This window comes from Toxotes jaculatrix, chromosome 22 (assembly GCF_017976425.1).
Source record: "Toxotes jaculatrix isolate fToxJac2 chromosome 22, fToxJac2.pri, whole genome shotgun sequence".
Classification (NCBI taxonomy): domain Eukaryota; kingdom Metazoa; phylum Chordata; class Actinopteri; family Toxotidae; genus Toxotes; species Toxotes jaculatrix.
The window spans coordinates 499,657-525,951 of NC_054415.1; the positions used below are offsets into that span (position 1 = coordinate 499,657).

Consider the following 26,295-nt stretch of genomic DNA (forward strand, 5'->3'; position numbering starts at 1 on the left):
AGAATCCTTGGTAATTGTTTTGCTTGTTGTTCTCATGGCTGGAGCCCGAACACTGAGTCTGAGTAGAGCTGTGTGTTGTTTTGATGACACCTTGTAAGTAATTAGTGGAAAAAGCGAAGAAGTGAATGAATGTGTGTAAAAAGGCCGTCGGACGCTTCAGTGTTGGCTTGTAAACGATTCGTCATTGTGGCCTTGTGGTTCAAACACCTGAAGTCTGTACCTGTTCGCCGCCTCGGATCCTCAGAGGTCCGCTTCTTCGGTTCAGTCGCCGCTGGATCTGAAACAGGTTTCACATCACAGTTAGATATCAGATGTACTGTACATACTACTACTGCTTAACTGTTCTGTTTCTACTCGTCATGACTCAGTAATTCTAGTGCAAATGTTGCTTTAGGTTTGTTTTTTAAAGTTGTTGTGTATGTGAATCAGAAGTTAAAGTCTCATCACTTCAACGGTTCAGTTTGTTCAGCAGCTGAACAGACGTGTGGAGACATGGAGACGAGGACACGGACAGAAACGCGCTGTCACAAACCCCACAGACTGACAGTGTCCGGACGCTTCTCCTCTCTCTCTTGCTTAGTGTGTGTCCAGTCAAACTCCCCGGTGCGTCCCCGGTGCGTCCCCGGTGCGTCCCCAGTGCCATTCTTGTGCATTGTGTCACTTAAAATTTGAGGCTGATCTTGATCATTGTCACTGAGTTTTAATGTGTGTGTGTTGGAACAAAATAAAACGTGGCAGATGGATGTGTAGCGTCTCTGTATTATTAATAATAATAATAATAATTTCAGCTTTTCTATGGAAAATTTGAGCGATTTTGTCCTGATAAATACTGAACATCTTGGTTTAATCTGCCTCTGAACATTTCAACCAGTTAAACATTCACTGAAATTTCGTTTTGACATTTCTGGAAAACTCATTTCTGGATAACAGAATTTAAATTTCCCCAAATCCGTCCTGATCAGAAAATGAGTAGAAAACAATGTGAGACAGAAGCAGCTGAACTGATTCGTTTACAGAGAAACTGACTCATCAACACGAAGCCTGTGATGATTAAACCTCTCATCAGGACCAGAGACGATCAGTAAGGTCAAAACATTCAAAGGCAGATTCTTCATAAGGCCTGTATCATCAGAGCTGTTAGCTGTTAGCCGTTAGCTCCACAGCTCCCAACAGCATCATACCTGAGTGTGAGGGATCACCTGGATGGAGAGCGGACTCAGACTCTGGGTTTTAACTGAAAGGAGAAAAAAAAACAGTTAAATGTCAAATTATTTTAAACAAAGATAAAAATGTAATAAAATCACTTCCTCTCATAAAACTAACAGAGAGAAAATCTGCCCGGCAACAGCTGAGCTTCAAACAGCTGCAGCTTTTTCAGATCATTCATCACGTGGAGACTCACTCACCTGCTCTCACCTGCTCCTGGTTGTTGTTGTTGTTGTTGCAGAGTCAAAGTAAAAACTCAGTCACGACAGTTTTCAGTGTTTGTTAATGTTTTATGGCAGAACGAGCAGATCTGTGTGGAAAAGGCACCGAGACGTCTAAACACAGCGACGCTGCAGCGATCTGATCTGAGAACAGCTCTGCATCGTCAGTGTCCAGCTACACTACAAACCAACACGATGCCACAGCGAAGCAGAGGAGCTACCGACTCATCCTACACCAAAGCACGGACACAGGTCACACACAGGCCTCTGAACAGGAAGTGGAGCCGTGGAGTCACAGTGACACGCACAAACTCTAACACGAGTCAGAGACAGTTCGTGACCAGCACGAAGAAACCTGGCGACAACCTCTCACCTGTCACTCAGCCACTTCCTCTTTGCCACTGGTTTCATCAATGAACCAATTATCAATCACACTTTCTGCAGATTTTTCACATTAAAAGCCCAACAGGAAATAAAGGCCCTGGAGGAGTTTTAATGTGAAAGATTTGGGTTGAGAGTTTTCCTGAAGTGAAGCAGGTGAAGGTGGAGGAGAGGCCACAGCATCAACACTCAGGGTTCAGAGTTCTGAGATGACCTTTGACCTGTGTGTGAGCAGACCTGACACAGCAGCCCACAGACAGGAAGTGACTGTCAATCATTCCTCTCTCACTTCCTGCACAGAAACTTCTACTTTTTATTATTGTGCAAAAATGCTGATCATCATCTAACATCATGTTAATAACTGCGTGTCTATCTCTACATCACATGATGCTCATTAACCAGAAATGATTCTTACATTCTTTTTTTTCACTTGATCATTAATCACATGACGTTCATGAAACTTTGGGTTGAACCTTAAAATAAAAATATTATAAACTATCAACATCTTCATTCTCTTGGTCCAAAACATCTGAAATGTACATTTATCATGGATTTCCATCATCATCATCATCATCATCAGCAGCAGCAGCTCTGGTTTGTGCCCCTCATCTGAATGAATTAAAAAAGCCTAAAACATCCTGATGCGGCGTCTGATCACGTCGACCCACAAACGATCATCAGTAGTATTGATCAGATTCTCTACGTAAATGTTTCCTGTTACTTTGTATTTTCATTTGATTCTTTACTTTTGTCTCAAACTCACGAGTTAAATATGCTGATAATGAAACTTTAAGCCGCAGAGATCGAGACTCGTTGCTTTCAGCGTTCAGACGCCACAGAGGCACAAACCAGGTCTTTAACACTGAGCAGCTTTTCTTCAGTCCAACAAACACCAACAAAACTCTGCAGGCAACAACCAGAGTCCTAAAAGTGTTCATGTGAAGGTCAGGCAAACATGGCGGGACGTCCTGTCCGTGTTCTGAGACACACACGGGACGGTCCAGACTGTCGCTTTTTTGTTTTATGGTCTACGGAGACGAGCTGAGGAGTTCCTGCCTGCGCCGCATGATCTCCACGAACTCGGCGCGGTCGGCCGCCGCCTGAGGATCAAGAGCGCGAGAAAACAGCAGGCAGTTTGAAGAAAGTAAAAAATAAAGCAAAGGAGGAAGGAGGGACGGGAAGAAGCCGCGAGGAGCTCAGTGGGTGCTGCCTTCGTCAAAAGACTCCACCCCTGAGTCACAGGTGCTGGCTGCCAGTTTCTCCTGCCGCCTCCTCATGATCTCCTGGAGCTCAGAGCCTGAACTCTTCTGGAGACAGACAGAGACAGAGACACAGAGGGACAGGGACAGATGTGGAGGTTGAGGGGCAGAGAATGACACAAACAGCTGGTTAGAGGACTGGACTTCAGGCCCAGAATGAAGACACTGGTCTCAGGAGACTCTCGTGGGGACCATGTCTTCGTCCCATTCGTTTTCTAAAACCGTATGAAGACCTGGACCCGTCTGAGACTCTGAGCCTCGCTCAGTGCCAGGTGACAGCCTCCGTCAGCTGTGAAGAGCGTGAGCGTGAAAACACCTACAGCGTGAGTCAGGAGGCATGCTGGGTAACGGAGGCTTTAGAAAGAGGACTTTCTAAAACTGGTCCCACAAAGACCTGATGGACTGAGTGAGACCGGTCTCAGCGAAGTCTCAATGAGTAAATAAATAAATAAAAGAAATGAATTCAGAAACATTTCATTTACAAACTGTCATGATGTAAATAAATAAACAGATCGGATTTATTTCTACAAACAAACAAACGTTTATGCAGAAACGTTCATGTGCTGATGATGTGATGGTTTCTTGGTCTTTGTGGGACTCGGAGTTGAAACCCTGTTTTTCTACAGTCTGGGTTTCGTTGTTTCTTTCATTACAGTAAAAAACAGAAAATAAAACCCGGCTGTAAAAAAACAAACAATAAAAAATAAATGTTGCTGTTAATTAGCAAACGACTCGTAAAATTAGCAGCTGCTAATCCAAGCTAAGCTAACACACAGCTATTGGCTCCAGCCAATAAGAGATCTACATCCTGGTCTCTACGGGGGAGGGCAGGGTCAGAGGTCAACAGGAAGCGGAATGTACGGGAGCTGGTTCATTCAGGGAGTTTAAGGAGGACTTACTGTACTGAACAGCCACAGCAGGGAGACAAATACTGGCGCTACCTTAAAATGCTGCTAAACATGAAAGGACTGGCGCTCGTTCTGTCGGCCAGAGAAACGTTAGCATCATCGTTTCAAACCACGTTTGGTCCAAAGTCCCGTTCAGATCTCCGTCAGATCCACGGACAGGTTGGTGGAGCTGAGGGAGGTTTGTGTTGATCAGATTTAATCATGTGACTCGAGTCCACAGAGACTCCTGTTCATCTGGCCAACGGAACGAAGCCGCCGACATCACGTGATCACGATACCTGAACGAATGTGGTATCAACCAGAAGATCAAAGGAGCGTCAGAAGAAAACCTGCAGGTGGAAATAGACACCACACACCAGACCTTGGCAGAGTTGGGGGACAGAAAGCTTTGAGGCCGGGACCCTCAGCAGAGCGACAGCTTCCAGACAAACACGGCAGCGAACACGTTAACGACACGTTAACGAGAGCTCAGATAACGAGGCCTTTCTAAGCAGTGTGTGAACCCATCATGAAAAGGTGGTGTGATGACGATCGCACAGGTGGATGATCGCACAGGTACTGGAGCAGATGTTTTATTTAAGCTGAGCTGTTTCTACCTCGTGTAAATAATCTGTAATAATCAGTAGAAAACGTTCTGATCTTTGTGTGATCAAAGCTACACGTGATGTGATGTCACTGCTCTCGTCCTGTACGTGTCTTCATGTGTTCACAGTCCTCATGTGTTCACACTCGTGTTACTTTTCCTTGACAGGAAGTGAGCTCTGAAACAGTGGCTCTGACAGTGAAGGTTTTTTCAGTTCGTCTGTTCGCTGCTGCTCGTGTTTGTCTGATGAACCAATCAGCTGGAAGCTCTCTGATCTGCACGACTCGTCTTTTCATCAAACCAAAAACACTTGAACACTTTAACCAACGAAGCTCAAACTGATTCGATCCTTCTGATGCAGATTCAGAGGAACAGACAGAATCACACTCACCTCCAGCGCCGCCTTCTGGACGGTGACCTGGCTGTAGACTCGAGCGCCGTCGTCCGGACAAACCGTCTTCAGCTCCTCTTTGTTGAGAGAGAACAGCTGAGCTCCGGTCAGGACGCCGAGGCTGGTGATGGTGCTGCACACAGGAAACACACATGAGGTCAGAGGTGTGTCACACACCTGCACAGGTGTCAGGAAGAAGGTGTTTTTTTCCCATCGTCTAAATGAGAATGAACCATCGAAGGTGGAAGAATGATTTTAAAATGAACCAGAACCTGGATCTCAGCGTTACATCTGGAAAACTGTGAGAACTGAATCAGCTCGATCAGAGCATCAAACTGAGGACAGTCCGTCCAGGTGCAGCTTTAAAGGTCACATGATGTCTCACGATGTCTAAACAAAAACCTCTGAATCACGAGGACTCTGATTTTCCCGGTTCAGACCGGCGGCCTGCGGCACTCACACTGGGCTGAAGCCTTTGGCCTCTAACCAGGCTTTGACGTCGTCCGGCGAGGAGTCGTAGGTGATGCTGACGGACGGCAGGCTGCCGCTGTGAGAGGGAACCTGAAACTTCTTCTGAGCGCTGCGACCCAGAGTCAGTCTGTGCATCAGCTCGTCCTGGACCTCCTCCATGTTGGATTTCCTGCCTGCACGGAGGACGAGGAGCCGCCGTGGGAAACAGAGCAGATCAGAGGAAATCTGAGTCTGTCCTCAGACGTCATGAAACATAAGACTTTAAGGACGCGATCAGAGAAGAAGAGAGTGAGAGTCTCAGTGAGACTGGGTGAGAGTCAGAGTGTCCACTCACGGTTGACGGGTGCAGGTCTCTGGCTGTTGTGCTCCCTCATGGCGACGCTGCCGTTGTCGCTGGACGTGGTGCTGTTCTGGCGGCTGACCGTGCTGCTGCTGCCGGCCGCCTGTTTGGTGGGCTCAGCGGCCGGAGGAGGCAGCGGCGGCGTGGGGAGCCGGGCGGGGGCGGGAGGGGGAGGCGTGGGGGCCAGAGGCATCGGGTTTGCTGCCGGTTTACTGGGAATGTAGTCCGACCTCGTGGTCTGCTTCTGAGAGGGGACAGGTGAGTGACAGTGAGTCAGAGACACACACACTACACACACTACACACACTACACACAGCTTCTTTTCTGAACTGGAGTGTGTGATGTCTCTCGTTTACCTCGTTCAGTTCTCCCAGTAATTGCTGCCGACGTTCAAAAACAAAATAAACAAAACAAATAAAATAAATGAATAAAGCACGGTGACGATGAGACGGTGAAACACTACAAACTCACTGCAGCAGAAACCTACAGAAGCTACTGTCACAGCATCGTCTACTGTCACTGCGTCTGCAGCTAAACACACTGATCACACACACGATGGCTTAAAGGAACAGTCTGCTCAGCTCTTCCTGTTCACACTCAGCCATCCCTCTGTCAGACTGTTCCTTTAAGATGGCAGCAGAGGAAACTCCCCCCAGGCTCCGCCTACCTTAAACAACTCAAACTCCTTCTTTGGCATCATAAGCTTTAATGACAGAAAGACGTCAGCAGAGATGAGACGGTGATTTAATGGGACCTGAACGCGTCACACTCAGACAGGACATGATCAGACTCTTGGTGACAGTTAGCATTAGCATGAGCCCCGTCCTACCTGTATGGTGTGGCTGTAGATGGGCTCCCCGCGGCCGGTGATGTCCACGGCTTTGGTGATCTCCAGGATGTTGTTTGGCACGTAGCCGGACGCCCCGCAGCCGTTACGAACCTTCCACCACTGCTTCCTGTCGTCGAGAACCTGACAGACGAGGTCAGGGAAAATTCAGTTCACAGTACGTCTCACCTGGTTCACAGGTCGCTCTAAGAGCTTTGTAAAGTTTTCATTGTGCAGAGTTTGTCAATGTTTTCTTCCAAAAAACACAACTTGAACTGTGAATTTCCTTTGGGGATGAATAAAGTTTCTATCAATAACTTTCTTTTTGAAAATAAAAACACATCAATTCAAAAAGATGAATGAAGTGAGAACGAACCTCGACCACCTCGTCTCTGAGGACAGAAAGCTCCGTGTTGTTTCTCGCCACAAAGTCGTATTTTGATTTGGCAAAAAGTTTCGGTTGGACTCTGCTGTCGATGTCAAAACCTCTGAAACAGAGAAACCAGAGATCACAACACCAGTGATCACAGGTGATCACAGCCGATCACAGGTAACTACAGAGAAATGTCAGCTCATTTAAGAATAAAGTTCATCAACTAAATTCATTAAGTGAAGGAAATAAATAACTAAAGAAACTAAACCACGATCACAAACCATCTGTGAATCCGTTCACTCGCTCTGTCGAGCAAAACTTTTTTTTATAAAAACATATAAATCCACTTGCTCTCGTTCAGTCTGAGAAAAGTTCCAACATTTTCCTTTTTAAACAAATGAATTAAAGAATAAAGTGAAGAGATCAGCGACTGTTCTAACTGTTCGTGGAGCTACTGAAACACGAGCATCAGAGCCGAGGAGAAGGGTCCCAACTTTACATCACACACCAAACCTGGAAAAGGAAATCAGGCACTACAGATGTGACAGGTGGAATCTGATGGAGCGAGAGAAGAAGAGTCAGTGGAGACATTCACACAAATCAGAGTCCAGAACGAAAGATCCAAAACCACCAGAATGAAAGGAAAGAATCAGCTTCTCACAGCACAGAGGAATTAAACCAGTTTTCTGCAGGATAAGAAGAAAAACCGAAATAAATACTGAAGTGAATAAATTCATATCTTCAACAATAAAAGATTAAATCCAGAGATTTAAAACTGTGTTTCTGACTTATCGTCAGTTGAATTTTGAGGATTAAAAGTCCAAATGAGACATTAAACTGCTTCTAACATTAAAAGGAAGCCTTTGGAAAAGTAAACTGTGTTAACTCTGATGTATTTCTGACTCATTCATTTCAGCCTTTATCTCTGTCTGATCGTATCTGACGCTCCACAGTTTGACGGACAGTAAAGTGGGACCGGTTCTCCAGGGCGTGGTGAAGTGACCTCGGAGTTACCGGTCTACACGGCGGCTGACGGCCTGTTTAAACGCGGCCATGGCCGTGTCCTGATCCAGGATCTGCATGCGTTTGTAAGAGGTGTTGGAGAAGGCGTACCCGTCTGCAGGAGGAAACGTCTGCACCGCCGCCTGCTGCGAACACAGAGAGAGCAGTTACTCCAGTGTCACCTGAGTCTGTGTGCGGCACAGACAGAAAGCTGGACCCTGACCTCCTGGGCCAGTCTGATCTTCAGCTCCTCTTGTCTCTGGATCTCGGCGTTGGCGAGACTCTCGGCCAGCTGGGTCAGCTCCTGCTCTCGGCTCGGAGTCACGGCCGGTAACACGGGAGGCTCCCAGCCGTCGCGAAACTTCAGCACGCACGGAGGAAAGTAGTGATCCTTCGGCCACTCCAACCTGGAGACGCACGACAGCGTGATTTAACACCTGTGAGCAGGTGATACACTGAGACGCCGCCATGACAGGTTGGCTGTGGTCACGTCTCCGTTGTGTGTTTGTTTCATGTTGTGTTAAAGTTTTCTGTCTGTGCGGGTGACACCTGTCTTCTCACCTGCATTTGGTCCATCCGTCTCCCAGAGTGACCCACAGGTGTCTCTCCTCTGCTGTTCCTGCCGAGTGGAGGAAGTCGATGGCCTCCCTGGTCAGCAGAGGAACCACCACGCTGCGAGCCAGGTCCACGCTGCCCGAGGCCTGGATCACCTGAGGAGCACAGGTGTGTCAGACTCCGACAGGTTCAGACAATAAAGGAGCGGAGATGATAGAGAGCTGTGACTGACCATCCTGAGAGGACTGAAGAGGAAGTGAACCAGGTCCACAGCGCTCGGGTTCTGGATGTGATCCTTCAGTTTCCCCTGAGGGTCATATCAGATTCAGACACGGTCAGAGGAGCATTAACACACACACGTCTTCCACACACGTCTTCCACACGCGTCAGCAGAGGAAGAGGAGGCTCGTACCAGCTGGTTGAAGGCGTGTTTGAACTTCTGCAGACAGTCGACAAACTCGTCCTCCGCGGGGGGTTTGGAGCGCAGGGTCAGGACGCCCTCTGGTGGACGGAAATGACACACAACATTCCTCATGTACACATGTATGTATGTACACACACACACATTATTTACCTCCACTAGGAGGCAGTTTGGATTTACAGAACATCTGCTGTGACCTGAACGCAGCACCACAGTGTCGTATGTAACTAACTGCCTGATCCCATGAAGCATGAAGGAGCTGGACCACAGGTAAACACAGGTGTGACAGGAACACACACACTGATCAGCACAGGTCAGAGCACTTCCTGTCCTCACCTCCCGGACCTTTCTTTTTGCCCTTCTTGGTCTTCTTCCTCTTGGAGAGCTCGTTAAAAGCCTCAGCAGCCTTTTGCAGTTTGGTGACGAAGAACTCGATGTCGTCCAGGACGTGGTTCAGGATTTGCTGCAGAAACAAACGTTTTTTTTCATTGTTAGTGAAAAAAGTCTGTTTCTAACGAAGCTTTTCCTTCAGAGGTCGGAATGTTTCACGTCACCTTCAGCTACGTCCTTCACTCACTTTAATGATTAAACCTAAACTAACAGAGCAGAGCTGTTTCCCACTCTGATACTTTCCTTTATGTAAGCAGATTTTTCTTCCAAAGCTTCTGAACTCTGATTACATTTAAATAAAACAACGTCCTTCAATCAGCTTAAATCTTTATCATTGTCCCGTGAACCTGGACGACCTCAGATTTAAACGCAGGCTGCAGCAGGTCCACCAGCTGCTCTCAGATCAGCCCGCAGCCGCCGAGACTTAAGTCTTTAAAAAGAACAAGCCGCCCAGACTCACCACGTCTCTGTCCACTCTGGCTGCTGTCATGTCCACCGGCCCGTCCTCCTCCTCTATCTGTCGCTGCTTCTCATCTGCCGGCAGAAAGATGAAACCTCCGCTCACATTTAAAGGACCCGTGTGCAGAGAGGGAAAATTCACACGAGCGAGAGTTTAAACCCGAGAACGTCCTGACGTCTGTGGCGTGGGTCTGACGCTCATCGCGTGTCAGATCTCCATCACAGGTTCAAATTTAAACTCAGTTTAAACTTCAAAGAAAAATGAGATGAATCCAGTTTTACAGTGAATGAGAAACAGAAGAATCCTGTGTGAGATTTAACATCAGCCCCACACACACACACACACACACACACTCACAGTCTTGCTGCTCATTGGTCCAGGCCGACCAGGCGGCCACCCTGCTCTTTACATCCACCTGATTGGTTGATACTGGGGGTTCGGGGGCGGGAGCAGGGGGCGGAGGGGGGATGATCCCGTCGCTCTTCAGGATCATCCTGCAGACAGGTGGACAGGTGGATCAGCCAATCGGCCGGCAGCATGATAAACGGGTTAATAAAAGCTCAGTCTCACGGTCGTGCTCACTTCAGAGTCTCTGGTCTTTTCTTCACCTTCCCTCCTTTGGCATCGATCATGGCACTTTCTATGTCTGCGTGGATCAGATTGGCCTGACAGGAAGTGGACACATGGAGCTTAGTAAGAGCGTCACACACATGAAAACCCGTCTTCAGGCATGACCTCTGTAACATGTCTGACGTCACTGGTCTGTAAAAATAAAGCTTCAAACAGGTTTCTCACATCGTAATTCACCTCTGTGTATAAAGAGGGAGTGGTGGTGTACCACAGGGCTCAGCTCCTGGTCCTCTGCCGTTTACACTGAGTCACTGAGGGTCGTTACTGATTAATCAATTAATACTTTGGTCCATGAATCGTCAAAAAAATGGTGAATAATCAGAACGAGGCGTTTTCAAATCAGTTCATCAATAATCGAAACAGTTTCCAACATTTAACCAGCTGCTACGGTCATTTCATTACACAAAGGAGCCAATCAGAGGCAGCTCACCTTGATGTCGTCACACTGGAACAGGTGGAGGTCTGGTTTATTCTGCCCCGACTCTTTACAGACCAGGGCCAGGATGGAGTCGTAGCTGCAGGAGTTCATCACGGCCTGGCAGTGCTGGACCGTCCCGATGGGGAAGTTCTCCAGCTCGTTCTGAGCAGACAAAGGTGAGGACGTCAGAGAGGAACACGCCGCGTGCTCAGCGTTTAAACCGAAGCCGACAGGTGAGCCTCACCTTGGTCTCCTGGTCGATGAGGCTGACAGATTTCTCCTCCACCTGCAGCAGCATGTCCTGAGTCCAAACTTTCCCTTTAGCGTCCAACAGACGGAGACGTCTGATCCCGTCGTCCACGGTGATCATCCCGTCCTTACGGTCCAACACGAACGTGGTGAGGTGCTGAAGACAACAGGGGAAAATGAAGTCCATCAAATCAGAACCATACGAACTGCTGCTCCGACTTTATTCATTCGCTCTGTGAAATACCAACCTGAGTCTGTCTCACTGTCCTAAAATCAAATGCAAAAGACGAACAATAAAAGAAAAATGTGAATGTGGTCGAGAGTGAACATGAACGTGTCTCCACCACGAAAAAAAAAACGACCTTTTAATTTAAATTCTCGTTTCTGTTTCCGTATGTTCTTAAACTGAACATGAACCTTCGAGCAGCACAGACTTCGTCGTCACCTCCACAGTTAATAACCAGTGATTCAGTGACGCGTGTTTCATGGTCTCACCTCCACATGGTACTGAGACGTGTCCGTCAGGCTGTTGATGCTGGTTTTGGTGTAATGTTTCCTTTGTTCTGAAAAAAAAGAGCAGAGTCGTTAATAAGCGTTGTCATGGACACCGGCGCTCTAATTAAGGACAAACACACCGAGTCCCACCAGGAATGTGCTGAATGTGTTGTGTCTGAATCTCTGAAGTTTAGTCTGAGTCTCAGGTTAAAGATGAGTGACGAGGGTTTTTCTGCAGAAATAACGTGATCACTGATAATTGATAACTGAATTGAACATGAAACTGAACATCAGAGCAGAGACAAACACAGACCACACAGGAAGGAAGAACAACTACTCAAAACTATTCCAGGACGAAATCCAGTGATCAAAGTCCAACTGAAACCACTAAACTCAGCTGTTTATACTGATTTTTTATATTAACTTTGTTGATACTGATTCACTTCTTAATATTGATTTCTAACTGAAAAGGAAAAAACATCATCGATCATTGATCATCATCGTTTCACAGGCTTCATTTATTTTCTGATCTTTGGTTCAGTTTGTTTTCTTATTTCTTACTTTGAAGAGTCAGCACTTTGTGTGTGTGTGTGTGAATTTTAGTTTCAGCTGGACTTTAAAGTCATGATGGGGAAGCAGGTTGACTGGTTGGGGGGTTTGGACCTGGTTTGTGGTGGGGGGCAGGTGTGTGCGGGGGGGCAGGTGTGTGTGGGGGGGCAGGTGTGCAGGGGGGCAGGTGGGGGGGGGGGGGGGGGGGGGTTGAACTTAGTGAGACTCTGTGAAAAGAGGCTGTGATTCCATTTGTCCAAGGAAACATTAAAGTTACCTATGTGATCAAATCCATTGATTATTGATTGTGTGGGCGAGTTGGAGACACAATGTGAGAGAGTCACTGTTTGAACCTGAAACTAACCAATCAGATCAATCTGTGAACCTGCAGCTTCAGTTTGGATTAAACTACGTGTGAACAGCTGATCACTGCACTGATCAATACATCAGAACACACACTGTTCATCAGTTCAAACACGTCACTGCACTGAAACGGATCCAGGGTCAGACCCACATGCAATAAAGTCTCATTCGCTGATTAGAGGCTGAACTCAGATCAGCTGCAACAGATTCACTTCACCACATCTGAACAAGTATCAGATGTCCCACGACAGTTTAAACACACACACAGCTCACTTTGACTTTTCTGTTTGTGTTTGGCAGATGAACGCAGGAAGTAGATGTGGTCTGGTCCTGTGGACGTGGGCACAGACACAGGTCAGTGACGACTTTCATTTTTTACCAACCAACACAGGAAGTTGTTCATTTGTGTGACGCATGAAGGTGAAACACGTCACTGCTGAACATTAAAAACATGACGTACTGAGTCTGATCCACAGATGCGAGTCTCTGAAGGACGTGGACACCATCAAGGAGCACTATGGACCAAAGTCCTATACACACACGTGTCCTGATGTTCTGTCTCCTACTGTGACCAATAAAATCTAAACTGAACTCAAACTCACAGACACAGACGCGTGTTTGAAACACGCCTACGCCACGTCACACGGCTCCGACCCTGTGTGTGAAACATGAGGCTCAGCACATCTTCACACAGACTGTGACTCACCAAGAGTCCGAGCAGAACCTGAGACTTTCTCCTGACATTTTCTTTGTCAGCACAGAAAAGGAGAATGAAGCGTTCACTCACCGTACAGAGCTTTGGCACCGGACCTGGCTTTACTCTGAGGCTCAGGAGACTGAGAGCCGTGGCCACTTCAACAGAGAGAGAAACATCCGGTTAGTTTGTCACAGGGAAACTGACTCACCTCCACGCTGTGATCAGTCAGGTCCTGATGTCAGAGAGGTGATGAGTGTCCGTCTCACAGAGAGAGAGAGAGGGGGGGGGGGGGGGGGGGGGAGAGAGTGAGAGAGAGAGAGTGAGAGAGAGGGAGGGAGGGAGGGAGAGAGAGAGAGAGAGAGAGAGAGGGAGGGAGGGAGGGAGAGAGAGAGAGAGAGAGAGAGAGGGGGGGGGGGGAGAGAGAGAGGGAGAGAGAGGGGGGGGGGGAGAGAGAGAGAGAGAGAGAGAGAGAGAGGGGGGGGGGGAGAGAGAGAGAGAGAGGGAGAGAGAGAGAGAGAGGGGGGGAGAGAGGGAGGGAGGGAGAGTGAGAGAGAGAGAGTGAGAGAGAGGGAGGGAGGGAGGGAGAGAGAGAGAGAGAGAGAGAGAGGGGGGGGGGGAGAGAGAGAGAGAGAGGGGAGAGAGAGAGAGAGAGGGGGGGAGAGAGGGAGGGAGGGAGAGTGAGAGAGAGAGAGAGAGAGAGAGGGAGGGAGGGAGGGAGGGAGAGAGAGAGAGTGAGAGAGAGGGAGTGAGAGAGAGGTCTGGATTTTAAATTTGAATTTCTCTTTATTTAAATAGTTTTTATTTCCTTGTTTTTTCATTTTATTTTCTCTGTAAGTCACAGATTTCAGATCAGATCTGAACTCAGTCCCGACCCATTAATCCACTTTTAATTTGAAAGTTTCTGGGCCTTCCTGTGGCTCCTGCTGAGCTGACCTCAGACCAGCGTCACTCGTCAGGCTCCGGACACGAGGACAGGACGTTTCCTGTTCACTGACGTGTGCAGTGACAGCAGGCGGCTGAAAACAGGACGCTGTCGCCTGCTGTAACTCCATATTTTCACACAGTCGCACTTTATTCTGAGTGATGACACCATGAACGATGAATGAGTGATGAACGCTGATGAGACACCGACTGAAACAGATCAATGATCTTTATCATTATTTAGAAACTCATCAGGTTTTTACTCTGATTTATTCCCTGTTTAACCGAGGACAGTTTTTATATGTTCACTGACACTGTGGCCTGACACACACCTGCAAACCAGCTGCTGGATTATTACTAATAATAATAATAATAATAATGAAGCTGAAGCTGAAGCAGCCACAGTTCTCTGGATCAGAGACGCTTCAGACCAAACCCTGAAACTCAGACACTCATCGAACCTTCCGTCTTTTCCTCGGAGCTGGATTTTGTATTTCGCGTTCGCGTCCTCTGTGAGACGCAGCGACCGTCCATCTGTGCTCAGTGTGAAGCCGTGGATCCGTTACAGCCTTTAAACGAAGACCTGCAGCCGCCGACACGAGGCTGCTTAAGTTACAGTTTTCATTAAGAATTAATTAGAGGTTTTCTTAGATAGAAGCCGAGAAGCAACAATATTTATGGTTTGGTGCTCAGAGACTCAGGTGAACCTTTACACCTGAACATCGTCTCACTGTGAAACAAACATGTAAGAAAACACCTAAGTTCAGTTTGTTTGCTTTAACAGGTTCTACTCTGAGATCTTTAGGTTCTAAGGTGAAACATGCCTGAATGGTCCTTTAACTTAAGAACTTTAATATTTTCAAGGTTTGTTGAGGAATAAAAATCTTACAGATAAAATCATTTACAGTAATTAAAGTAATAAATGGCCCTAATTTATCAGGTAATGTGAAAATGTTTTGAAATTTAAGCTAAAGAAAAGAGGTGATCCAGTTTGACAGTGTGGGACTGAATCTACAGAGAGTTTATACACACACACACACGCCAACAACATGGCTGTAAACATGGCGGCAATACTCACTTGATGTGTGAACCGTAGGAGCCGAAGATGCCGGAGGCGAGAGCTGGAGGTTCATATCCGTTCATCCTGCTTCACAGTGAACCGTGAGCTGGAACACACACACACACACACACAAGCTGATATGAAATCAATATGACCGCTGATCAGGATTTTCCACAGAAAACAAATGAAAAAAATCTAAATTCATTTTCATTCTAATCATCAGTGATTATCAAACCTTCGTCTCCTCCGATTAAACCTGAAATGATTTCAACTGTTAATCAAAACATTGATCAGTTTTCAATCATCCCTCTTGTCGTTCACCGATCATTTCAGCCTGATCAATAATTTCATGATCAACCATCACTGGGTATGAAAGCCTGGGGGTCTGGACTCCGTCCGGTGAAGGACAGGACAGGACGCTGAGTTCGTCTTCAGAGAGGGACAAAGTTCTCTCCCATCTCTGCGTCTCATTAACGAACCATTCAAACCTTCCTGAGCAGCAGGGAAATGAAAAGAGCTGCAAACAAAAGAGTCGGCGGCTGATTTATGAGCAGACTCAGAGTCAGTGTGTAGATAAGAACGCGCTCTGTGCCTGTATGTACCATGCTGCCACGTGTGATTACTTTTCCCAGGACTCCATGTTTTATTCAGCTGAGACTCCATTTTAGACCCAGTATCCATAACAACAACCCTCCAGTAACAGCTGACAGCCTGTGAGGCAGCGCTCAGGGAGAAACGAGCTCCGGGCGGTTACAGGCTGAGCAGGATCTGTCAGGTTCTGGGCCGAGGCGGCGGCAGGTCGTCACATCGGAGACGATGGAGCCCGAAAACGACGATGAGCCTGAGACTGTTTCAGCCACTGAGCTAACGAAGCTGATTGAGAGTCAGCGGCACAGCATCAGCACACGCACAGCTGATCCACAGCTGATCCACAGCTGATCCACAGCTGATCCACAGCTGATCCACAGCTGATCCACAGCTGATCAGTGACGTCACAGAATCAATAACTTTAAGCTGATGCTCTGGGTTCATGTCACAGGTGGAGCTGCTGCCAGACTCCTCATTAAAGATGGATGCAGTCGGTCAGGTCGGCCTACACCTGCTCTCACCTACAGTTCAAACAGCACGAGGCTCCGCCTGTTTCCACGGCGACCGCAGAAAACAAACTGGATCCTGTTCTGATCATTTCACTCGCTGATCAGAAAGAAAACACAACAAACAGGTTCAGAGTTTAAATGAATGATGGAGCCACAGTGACACACACAGACTGAACCTACAGCACCTCTGAGGCCCTGAGACTCACACACAGACTCACACACAGACTCACACACAGACTCACACACAGACTCACACACATGTTCACACACAGACTCACACACAGACTCACACACAGACTCACACACAGACTCACACACAGACTCACACACATGTTCACACACAGACTCACACACAGACTCACACACAGACTCACACACAGACTCACACACATGTTCACACACAGACTCACACACAGACTCACACACAGACTCACACACAGACACACACACACATGTTCACACACAGACTCACACACAGACTCACACACATGTTCACACACAGACTCACACACAGACTCACACACAGACTCACACACAGACTCACACACACACACATGTTCACACACAGACTCACACACACACACATGTTCACACGGAGCTCAGTGTAAAGCATAAACCTGCTGTATACACACAGTTCCCTGTGTTTACCTGTGGAGCCTCTGAAGGTGAATCCACCTCCATGTGTAAACCAAAGAAACGTCACAGCTTCTGTGCGTTTCTGTGGCAACCACATGCACACTGAGGCGGGCTGTGAGGCGTTCCCATGGTTACACAGACCTCCGCCATCTGCAGCGCGGATACACCACCGAGGCGACGGAGCTGTTTCACACACGAAGAGGCCGAACGTGCAGAACAGCAGTGTTTACTCTGCAGGGCTGTGGTTTAATATCTAACAGAGATAAGAGACCTCTGATCTCACTGTGAGCACGCACACACACACACACACACACACACACACACACACGCACACGCACACGCACACACACACACACACACACACACACACACACACACACACACGCACACACACACACACACACACACACACACGCACAGTTTCTGTTCACGTCACTCAGCACAAACCGATGCTCGTCACGTCTGTCCATAAACACACGGATCAGTTTATCATTCAGTCTTTGAAAGTGTGAAATAATCCTGTTATCAGTCCCTTCATCATCATCATCATCATCATCATCATCATCATCATCATCATCATCATCCTCAGATGAAACATCAGACCCTGACAATCTTCCTTTGTTTACACGAACATGAAAACAGCCGCTGAACGATTCAGGACACGAGGTCCGACTGTCACACACCCTGATCCACCGCTGTGTGAAGACCACTGAGTCATACGTGTACCTGGCACAGGCACGCCCACCTGACCAGGTAAGACCATGAGTGCTGATGGTAAACACTGTAAAGAATCTGATGAGCAGCCAATAAAAAGGTCAAACAATGATTAAACCAGCTGCAGGTGCTTTAAGCAGCACGTCGTCTCCTGAAGCACTAAGTTTCCTGGTTAGTTGATCATTTGCTGAAGTTTTTATCTAAAGAATTCGAACAGGTCGACACTACAGACGCACAACAAGCAGCTCACTGACCACACACGCCTGTTCCTGCTTCACTGCAGCTTTAATCACAGCTGAGAATAAACCTGTTAACATCTAACTGATGTTTGAACAGAGTGTTAATGAGTCTCCAACCCGCTGCCTCACTGTGTCTGCACTGTAACCTCAGACCACATCACACTGCAGTGGGACCAGGAACTGCTGGAGGACAGAGCAGGGCCACAGGTTCAGGTCCCTGTCCTTTACCTCTGTGTTTGGTCTCCACCGGCTGCTCTCTGACGGAGTCTGTCTGCTGATCAACAGGAAGTGAACAGAGGCTTTTACTCTGAAAGTTCTCTGCAGGTTCGTCACCACCACATCAACATGAACAGTAGAAACATTAAACAGTGATTTCAGAGTGGAGTCATCAGAGCGCCCGTCTCAGTCCGAAGGTTTCAGAGTCTCAGGCAGAGTCGGACGCAGGAAAGTAAAGAGGATTGGTAAGAAGATTTACACACACACACCTAATCCCTACCTTCCTCCTCCTGAATAAAGGATACTGGGAAACGTCCTGTAGGACGCAGACATTTAAGCTTGTCTGTTGTGATTTGACATCGACATCAGAGAAGCAGAAAAACTAAGAACTCAATAAAAATGACTCTTTTCTGAATGAACTCCAACAGCTGCTATGACTTTAATTCACACTTACGATTCAAAATCCTGTGAATATTTTCAGTATCATTATTTCCTCACTGTGTTTTCAGTCACTCTTCATCCACACTGTCCCAAAACAAAGAATTTAGTTTCAGATTATCTCAGAGATTTCGTCCATTTTCTGAGGTAAAGTCCAAAAACTGCTCAGTCTGACTTTAAATTCAGAATCTGAGACAATAAATCTCAGATTCCAGTAAAATCCTGGCTTCAACCTGAATTCAGATCAGATTCGCCACCGTATGTGTTTAAAAGATGGAGGCCACCGCCAGACCTCCAGACCCGATGGGACCGCGTGGAAACCTTTGTTCTGGTTCTGGTGTAATGATCATATGAAACACGTGGGCTGTGGTAATGAGAGCAGCCTCTGCTCAGAGTGGATTGATTAATTGTCCTCTGATTCCCTGACGAGATCGAGGCCACGGCTCTGCTGGGAGCCGCTTCTCATTTCTCTGTAACCTACATACTGGATCCTGCTGCTGAGCCCGGACCAGAGGCTGCAGCCGGTCCCGTTCACAGGAGCAGCCCAACAGTTCAGGCTAACATCACATCATGCTGTAAGCTCAGAGGCTTTTCAACATGTTTATCTAACAGCGTTTGTGCTAAGCTAGGCTAACCACGCCCTGCACTCGTCCGTACTGGACTCTGACTGGTATCCAGCCTGTGATCCCAGCCTGTTGGAAAGGAGATGGTGAGCTGAAGTGTGATGAGCTTTGATTAATTCAGATTCCAGACAGTTTCATCACCTCTGGCTGTGTTTAATCCATCAGCACTGACTCTGGTTATTGACTTTAATCCTGCAGCTCTGACACTGGACTCAGCAGCACATGTTCCCTCTCTGACCTGATCTCACACTGTTTAACGTAAAGTTTCACCCGCAGTGTTTCAGCCCTGCAGAGGCGCCACGTTACAGAGGGCTAATAATGATCCATCATAATCCTCAAACTGCTGAGGGTCAGGAAACGGCCTCTTTAATTCCTCTGAGTGACACAGTGAGCGACGGGACGACTGATGAACGAGTGAATTCGCTCGTTACTAAACTAAACATATGATGAGTTAGAAACACAGGTGGAGCGCAGGTGTGTGCACGTCCATCACTGAGATGAGCTGCAGAGGTGGATCCAGCTCTCTGAGGGAGACACGGCCACAGGAAGCATCGACGAGTTTACAGAGAACGAGAACAACACGTGGCTCATCAGGCCCAATCATGGCTGCCGAGCTCTGGAACCGACTGAGTCCTCTGCAGGGAGACATCCAGCTCTGAGTCCTCCAGCTCAGAGTCCTCCAGCTCAGAGTCCTCCAGCTCTGAGTCCTCCAGCTCTGAGTCCTCCAGCTCTGAGTCCTCCAGCTCAGAGTCCTCCAGCTCAGAGTCTTCCAGCTCTGAGTCCTCCAGCTCTGAGTCTTCCAGCTCTGAGTCCTCCAGCTCTGAGTCCTCCAGCTCTGAGTCTTCCAGCTCTGAGTCTTCCAGCTCTGAGTCTTCCAGCTCTGAGTGCTCCAGCTCTGAGTCCTCCAGCTCAGAGACCTGAGGCCCTGCAGACTGGATCAAACTACTGTGATCAGATTTATGTTTCTTCTAATTCTGAGACAGTGAATGTGTCTGTCTCTGTCTTTGTTAAAGACGGTGGACATTTATCAGTGTCGTCGATAAAAAAGAAAAGGTCAGGTACAGAACCTGATGATCCTGGTCGATCGGTGATTAATGACAGACTCACGGCCTGTGAACCATCATCATCATCACCGCCATGTTTCAGGCTTCTTTCCTGCTGTTTATATATTATTATATATAAATCCATGATATTTTTTCTCTTTGTATAAATTCAGCTTTAGTTCCAGTTGGAATGTGAATCCTACAGAGACAGGCCGAGCCTGACGAGCCCACAGAACCGAGCCTACCTGTGAGTAACGTCCACAGGTGAATCCAGACGCAGACCTCAGGGACAAACCTGCTCTGACTCCACAGTCTCTGCCGAGGATCCGCGGTTCATGTGTGACAGATTACCGAGGATCCAGGTCTCTGCAGCGCCCCAGGACTGACGAGTTTAAGCCTCTAATTAATGACTCGTTAGAAACAGGTGGGGGAGGGGCGGGGGGAGGGGCTTATGGAAGAACCTGCAGGAGAAAAACACTGACGTGACTTAAAGGTCCATAACACGTCCAGTCCAAGTCCGTCCACAGAGACCTGACGGCATGGTCTGACAGTAGACAACAAGCTGCAGCTGTTTACATCTTTAATAAAAAACACGCAATGAGACAACTGAAGACTGGACAATAATCTGAACACCATTCAGTTCGCTCCAGCAGAAACCAGATAAAACCAGCAGGACCAGGACCAGAAACCCCCAGACTCAGGTCACACACACACACAGACACAGACACAGACACAGACACACACACACACACACACACACACACACACACACACACACACACACACACACACACACACACACTCTGCAGCTCTTCTTTCAGAGGATTAACAAACAGCTCAGCTTTATTAAAAAGACACTAAACCCTCTGGTTTCATGATCACATGGTTTCTTCTACATGTCAAAGGTCAAACACTCAGGACCACAGCTGATGTCAATCAATCAATCAACCACTGAATCAATCAGACTGTTTATAAAGCACCTTTCATGTAAGTCAAAGTGCTGTAAGCACAGGAAGTTAGAAATGGGCTGAACCAATGATCAGCAACTAAATATAAGAAAATAAAGAATAAAACACCACAAAATATAAACAGTCAAAAACTGAACTGAGCAATGAAACAATAAGAAAATGACAGACACGATGAGACACCTGTAAACTGACTGATTCTCTGTGATCTCCTGTTTGCTGTTTCTATCCCATAATTCAACACAGGCTCCTCCACAGATCCCAGCAACACCTGGCAGGTACAGTTACATCACCCTGTCGTCACGGTAACCAACGACACACACACAAACAACAGGAGCTCCCAGCGGACGCCCGGTATCAGCCCAGTCTGTGACGGATGTTTTTATGGACAGAACCATGAAATAAAGACGACAGATTAATAAACAGAAATAAGAATCGGCTCCAGCTCTGCTCAGAGAGCCTGAGAGACGGGAAACATCCAGAAATAGTCGGGTCAGCCCCCTCAGGACCGCAGCAGCTGGAGGGACTTTTCCCACGAAGACCAGAGTCCCAGCAGAAAACAGATCCAGGACCAGCTGTGGACTTTAATCCCTCACTATCTGACTCCAACAGGAAACTCTTAAAATGGAACAAAGCCACAGAAAAACAGTGACGATTACACAACTGACTGGGCTCGGTGACCTTTGACCTCCAGATAAAACAGCACTGTTCAGAGTAAGACACCTGACAGGTACAGAGAAGGATCAATGATGTCAGTCTAAACCTCCAGAGGAAGTTCAAGATTCAGACTTTCCCCCTCAGACTCTGAGCTCAGCCCCAGATCACGGCCGATGGATCCAAACTGTCAGTTTCACAAACATCCAGAGACTTTAGCATCGTCTGAGGACGAGCGTCCATCAGACCAGGAGCAGCTGAAGCAAAGCATGTGGAGACATCCCAAGGACAAATGTCTCCAACGTGAAAACCACCAAAAAAAACCCAAAACACTTTATATTTATACTTATATGTCTGAAGCTGTGGCGTCCAAACCTGTTCCACGTGAATTCGTACAGAATCAGGAAGGAAGTGACTTTTTTTATAAACCAGCCATCATCAGTTTGGATGCTGAACTAATCAATAATCATTAATCAGCTGTCAAAATGACTTTTGCTTCTCAGAGTTTAGAAACATCAAAAACAGCACGTCTGTGAGAAAAGAGGCCACAGACTGAGGCTGGCTCTGCACACCGTTAATATGTGGACTGACCAGGTGATCTCACCTGAGACCTGGACTCATAACACCAAATACCTGGAGAGGTAAAACTAATGAGCTGCTGCTGATTACACCTGTCTCTGAGGGACACGAGGTCCGTTCCTCTCACGTTTTACACTGTGTCCTTCATTAACGTGGCTGAACGTTAACGGAAATATCCACTTAAACAACAAACCGCATCTGTTCCCCGCTAAAACCTGCTCGCTTCAACGCGACATATCAGCTGAAGTCAAAGGCACCGGCAGCCGTTTGTTTTACAGAGATAAAATTGTCCCGGGCAGACCTTCCGTTAACCCCGGCTGGAACAATGGGGAGCCGTGCTATCTCTGTCATCCCTGGCAACCGGGCTCCATTCAGGCCAAGCCAAACAAAGGGCTCCGACAGACCGGGCAGCCCCGGACGCACAGCCGGGGACACACCAGCTGCTGACGGGGCCGCGTCACACACCTGTACGGCAGCGTTAGCTTGTTTCTGTCCGTCATTCAGGTAAATGCAGGGGTTTTTCTGTCACTGACAAACAGTGGGTCACTACGGGGCTGCCCTTAACCTTCAATCGCCTCACAAACACACAGTACGCCAAATTCCATTCAAAATTCTGACAATATAAGGAGAACTTCGACACAATGTGCCAAATCCCATTACGAATTCTGGCGATTTAAGGCCTACTTGCGTCTCAGCAAGTACCAACGTAAGGTTAGACCTCGAATAGATTGTTACGCGCTGTGTTCGGTGCTGTTGTTATGATCGGCATAAATGTGATTCACTATCAGGCAAATAATTTTAAACAAACTGTTTAGTGAAACTTGGTTTTGGTTCAAACTACTCGTTGTCATCCGTCACGATGGATGTAACGTAAGAAATAACGAGAGGTGGTAATAAAAGTTAAACTTACATTAATGTAACATGTTAGCGGTGTCATAAGGACATGCCGAATTAACAATGTGACACTGGCACAGCGTTAAGTCTGCTAGTTTCTTCTGTATTTACCTGTAAATAGCTACAGGATAATTTAATCTAAAATTTCCAAAGCAGTCTGGTGTGGGTGTTCTCCGCTTACAGCACGGCAGGGCTACGTTTCCTTCCACAGAGCTGAAGGGCAGATCAAGTTGCCTCGGTCGCCTTTTGCATTTTCTGTTAAGGTTGAACGTTACAGCGAACAAGAAGATAAAACCACAATTTATTTACCGAAATGAGCAAATAACTGAAGAAAAGCGTGTTTTTAAAGGAGCACCGGTTCATGCGGCCGTGAGACACGCTGGTCTCCGGGCGGAGCTGAGGAATGCTGAAACCATTCAAACCGTTTTACCTGCAGGTGCGAGCTTCATCCAGCAAACCACGGACCCGAGTGGCCTCAGAAGAACATGGCACACAGAACAGCTCCGGTCCCCGCGCGGTTTCCCGCCTCCCCCGAACACCGAAAATCCGACAAACTCAACTCCGGTTCCGACACAGAAGTTTTCCGCGGCGCTGCGGCTCGGACTCGCACACACTTGACTTTGAATCGTGTGGAAAAGCAGCAGCAACCTGCCCGGATACCGGGGGGCGTGTCCCTGAGTGCTGACTGACAGGCGGCGCAGCTGCCTTCACAGGACACACCCCTCAGCCTGGAGCCCAGGAAAAACAAATACGACGGTAAATAATATCATTATAAAATGAATAAGAAGCTAAATAAAATAAAGCTCACCCTTCAAAACAAAAGTCTCTAAAATCTAAAATAAAAATCAGTTCAATTATATATTCATAAAACTTTCTTTCTGCACATGAAGGTAAACAAACAGGAATCTAACTCTTGTAGAGAAATCCTACATTTTTACCTTTTTTGATGAAAGCATCCAAACTTGTTGACCTGTAGTCGACAGGTGAGCAGGAGGCGCCCCGCCCTCAGCCTTCAGCAGGTGAGGGTTCCCTGGGGAGGAACCCTGCCTGTACACATGATGAATACCTGTGGGATAAAAACTCAAACGTGCCTTTAAGAGCAGGTGAGAGTTTGGGTGTGTGATCAGTCTGAGGTTTCACGTCGTCCTTCAGAGTCTGCTGAGGATTTTAAAGATGGTGAGTTTAGCTGAGTGTTAACTGCAGAGGACAGAGACATGTCTCATCGGTCAACATCCTGATTTCTGGCAGAAAGTGACATTCTGTGTTTCATGCTTTGATCATGACTTTATTCATATTATTATCCAGTCTTCTGTAATTCACGTGAACTGACCCTTTAACAACCAGTCACTGCTCAAACACAGCACCATCATCATCATCACCATCATCATCACCAGGGTCAGGGTCTCCATGACTCCTGAACCTGACCAACATTCAATCCCTTTGCCAAAGTTCAGTTTCTGTTCAACTAGAGTTTCTGAGTTGTAAAGATGCACCTCCTCATTGTGCTGAACAGCCTGTGAGGAGCAGAGCCCTGCAGGTTTTACTGGGCCCTGGAAATAAAATCTGAGCTGAGGAGGTGAGTGCCTTCCACCCTGTGAAGGGGTTAGGGCGCCCCCTGCTGATGGGTGGACAGACTGAGCTTCATCTTTAACCAACATTTCTGATGTTTTCCCTCCGCTGCAGGAAATATGCTCATTATTTATCTTTTATTCTTTGAATGAATGATTGTGTGTCGAGTTACCGCATCTTTTCACAGAGCTCTGATGAGTCTGGTCTTCTTTCAGGTTTTCCTGTGGTCTTCACAGAAACTGGAGGCAGTGTGTGTGTGTGTGTGTTAACCAGTGAGGATCCACTGACTCTCACTCAGTGGGCGGAGCCTGAAAAACACTGATGCACACATCACTTCTCTTTTCTGCTTTATACACTTGAATCAGGTCCATTCTCCAAACCACAGCAGTGCAGGATTAACTGTGAACACGTCTGAGTGACGCACCGCCTGACTCACCCGCTCTCAGACCAAACCCACGTCCCCCCTCAGTCTCTGTTCTGTCCATGATGTCCCTCAGCACAGGTGAAGTCATGAAAGTGTCTCATTCGTCTGAGTCTTTCCCTGCAGCTCGGGTAACACCTGAGATTTCACCGTCAGTGAGCTACTTCACCTAAAAGTCAGATTTGGACGCTGAGACTCGAACACTGACTTTCCTGATCCAGTTCCACGTCGTCAGGTTTCAGCTGTGTTCATCACCGTCATCTTCATCATCACGGTGAGAATCCAAACAAATTTATGTGCAGCTCTCATCCACGTCCGTCCGTGAAAAGGATCCTCACAGCAACACACACCGGCAGCGTCTCCGCGCTGGTGTCCACTGATGTTTATGTAATTCCATGTCTCAGTGTTTAAAGCACAGACCGAATAAGCAGCTGGAGATTTTAAAAACACAGAATCACTGAGTCTGAATGTTGGACTCGTCCAGCAGCTGAACACACTCCTCACCCTCTGCAGTGGAAACCTAACGCTGCTCAGACAGTCTGTGGTCTGCAAAGTCACGTCTCCTATCACATCTACAGGATTTTTCAGGTTTTGGCGACCTAAACTTTTTTTTTTTTTTTTACCTTTGTACCATTAAAAACTGGAAACATGGGGGGAGTACTGATGGTGGGGAGGTGTATTTGTGCCCTCTAGTGAGCTGTTCCTGTTTCTGTTGGACTCCGTGAGTCCATGAAGCTGTGTGACAGTATAAAGCTGTGGGGCTTTTAAGTTTGACATATCGCGTTGTTGGATCCAGGCTCCAGCTGTGAACTGGTCCCCAGTCTGAGCCCTGAGACCTTTGCACACATCACAACATCATGTTTCAAACATGTTTCAGCTGCACCGACTTCACACTGAGACTCACTGTAAACACACTCCATCCCTCTGCTGCAGACCGTGCTACGCTGCTAACACAGATGCTAACACGGACGCTCGCCACTGAAATCAAATCTCTGATCTCTGCGGTCCATACCTACATCCAGCTGTTTTTATGTTCAG

The 26,295-nt window shown here is 47.4% G+C and overlaps 1 protein-coding gene across 8 annotated transcripts; it reads right to left on the bottom strand.

The window, feature by feature from the left end:
- Window positions 1–1,489: 1,489 nt before the first annotated feature.
- On the bottom strand, window positions 1,490–26,288 carry eps8a (epidermal growth factor receptor pathway substrate 8a). 8 transcript variants are annotated; one of them, XM_041029746.1, is made up of 23 exons: window positions 24,206–26,288; window positions 23,698–23,995; window positions 20,421–20,636; window positions 15,188–15,275; window positions 13,279–13,343; window positions 11,580–11,647; window positions 11,080–11,241; window positions 10,848–10,997; window positions 10,370–10,452; window positions 10,145–10,281; window positions 9,788–9,861; window positions 9,274–9,400; window positions 8,929–9,017; window positions 8,749–8,823; window positions 8,523–8,671; window positions 8,185–8,368; window positions 7,974–8,107; window positions 6,963–7,074; window positions 6,590–6,730; window positions 5,755–6,004; window positions 5,410–5,593; window positions 4,950–5,082; window positions 1,490–3,115 (listed from the first exon to the last, which is right to left on the bottom strand). In XM_041029746.1, exons 4-23 carry the CDS (start codon window positions 15,250–15,252, stop codon window positions 3,005–3,007), a joined length of 2,493 nt encoding a protein of 830 aa, XP_040885680.1. In that variant the 5' UTR covers window positions 15,253–15,275; window positions 20,421–20,636; window positions 23,698–23,995; window positions 24,206–26,288; the 3' UTR covers window positions 1,490–3,004. The 8 variants fall into 8 exon arrangements, with proteins under 8 accessions (XP_040885680.1, XP_040885685.1, XP_040885683.1 ...); XM_041029751.1 differs by lacking the exon at window positions 20,421–20,636 and having other exon boundaries at window positions 8,073–8,104; XM_041029749.1 differs by lacking the exon at window positions 20,421–20,636 and having other exon boundaries at window positions 7,974–8,104.
- Between the last annotated feature and the right edge of the window lie 7 nt (window positions 26,289–26,295).

Coding starts and splice junctions, on each gene's coding strand:
- eps8a (XM_041029747.1), bottom strand. CDS start 15,252: ATGAACGGATATGAACCTCCAGCTCTCGCCTCCGGCATCTTCGGCTCC. Junction 9,862..10,144: donor GACCAATGAGCAGCAAGACT/GTGAGTGTGTGT, acceptor TTCTGCCGGCAG/ATGAGAAGCAGCGACAGATA. Junction 6,731..6,962: donor TCAGAGACGAGGTGGTCGAG/GTTCGTTCTCAC, acceptor CTCGTCTGTCAG/GTTCTCGACGACAGGAAGCA.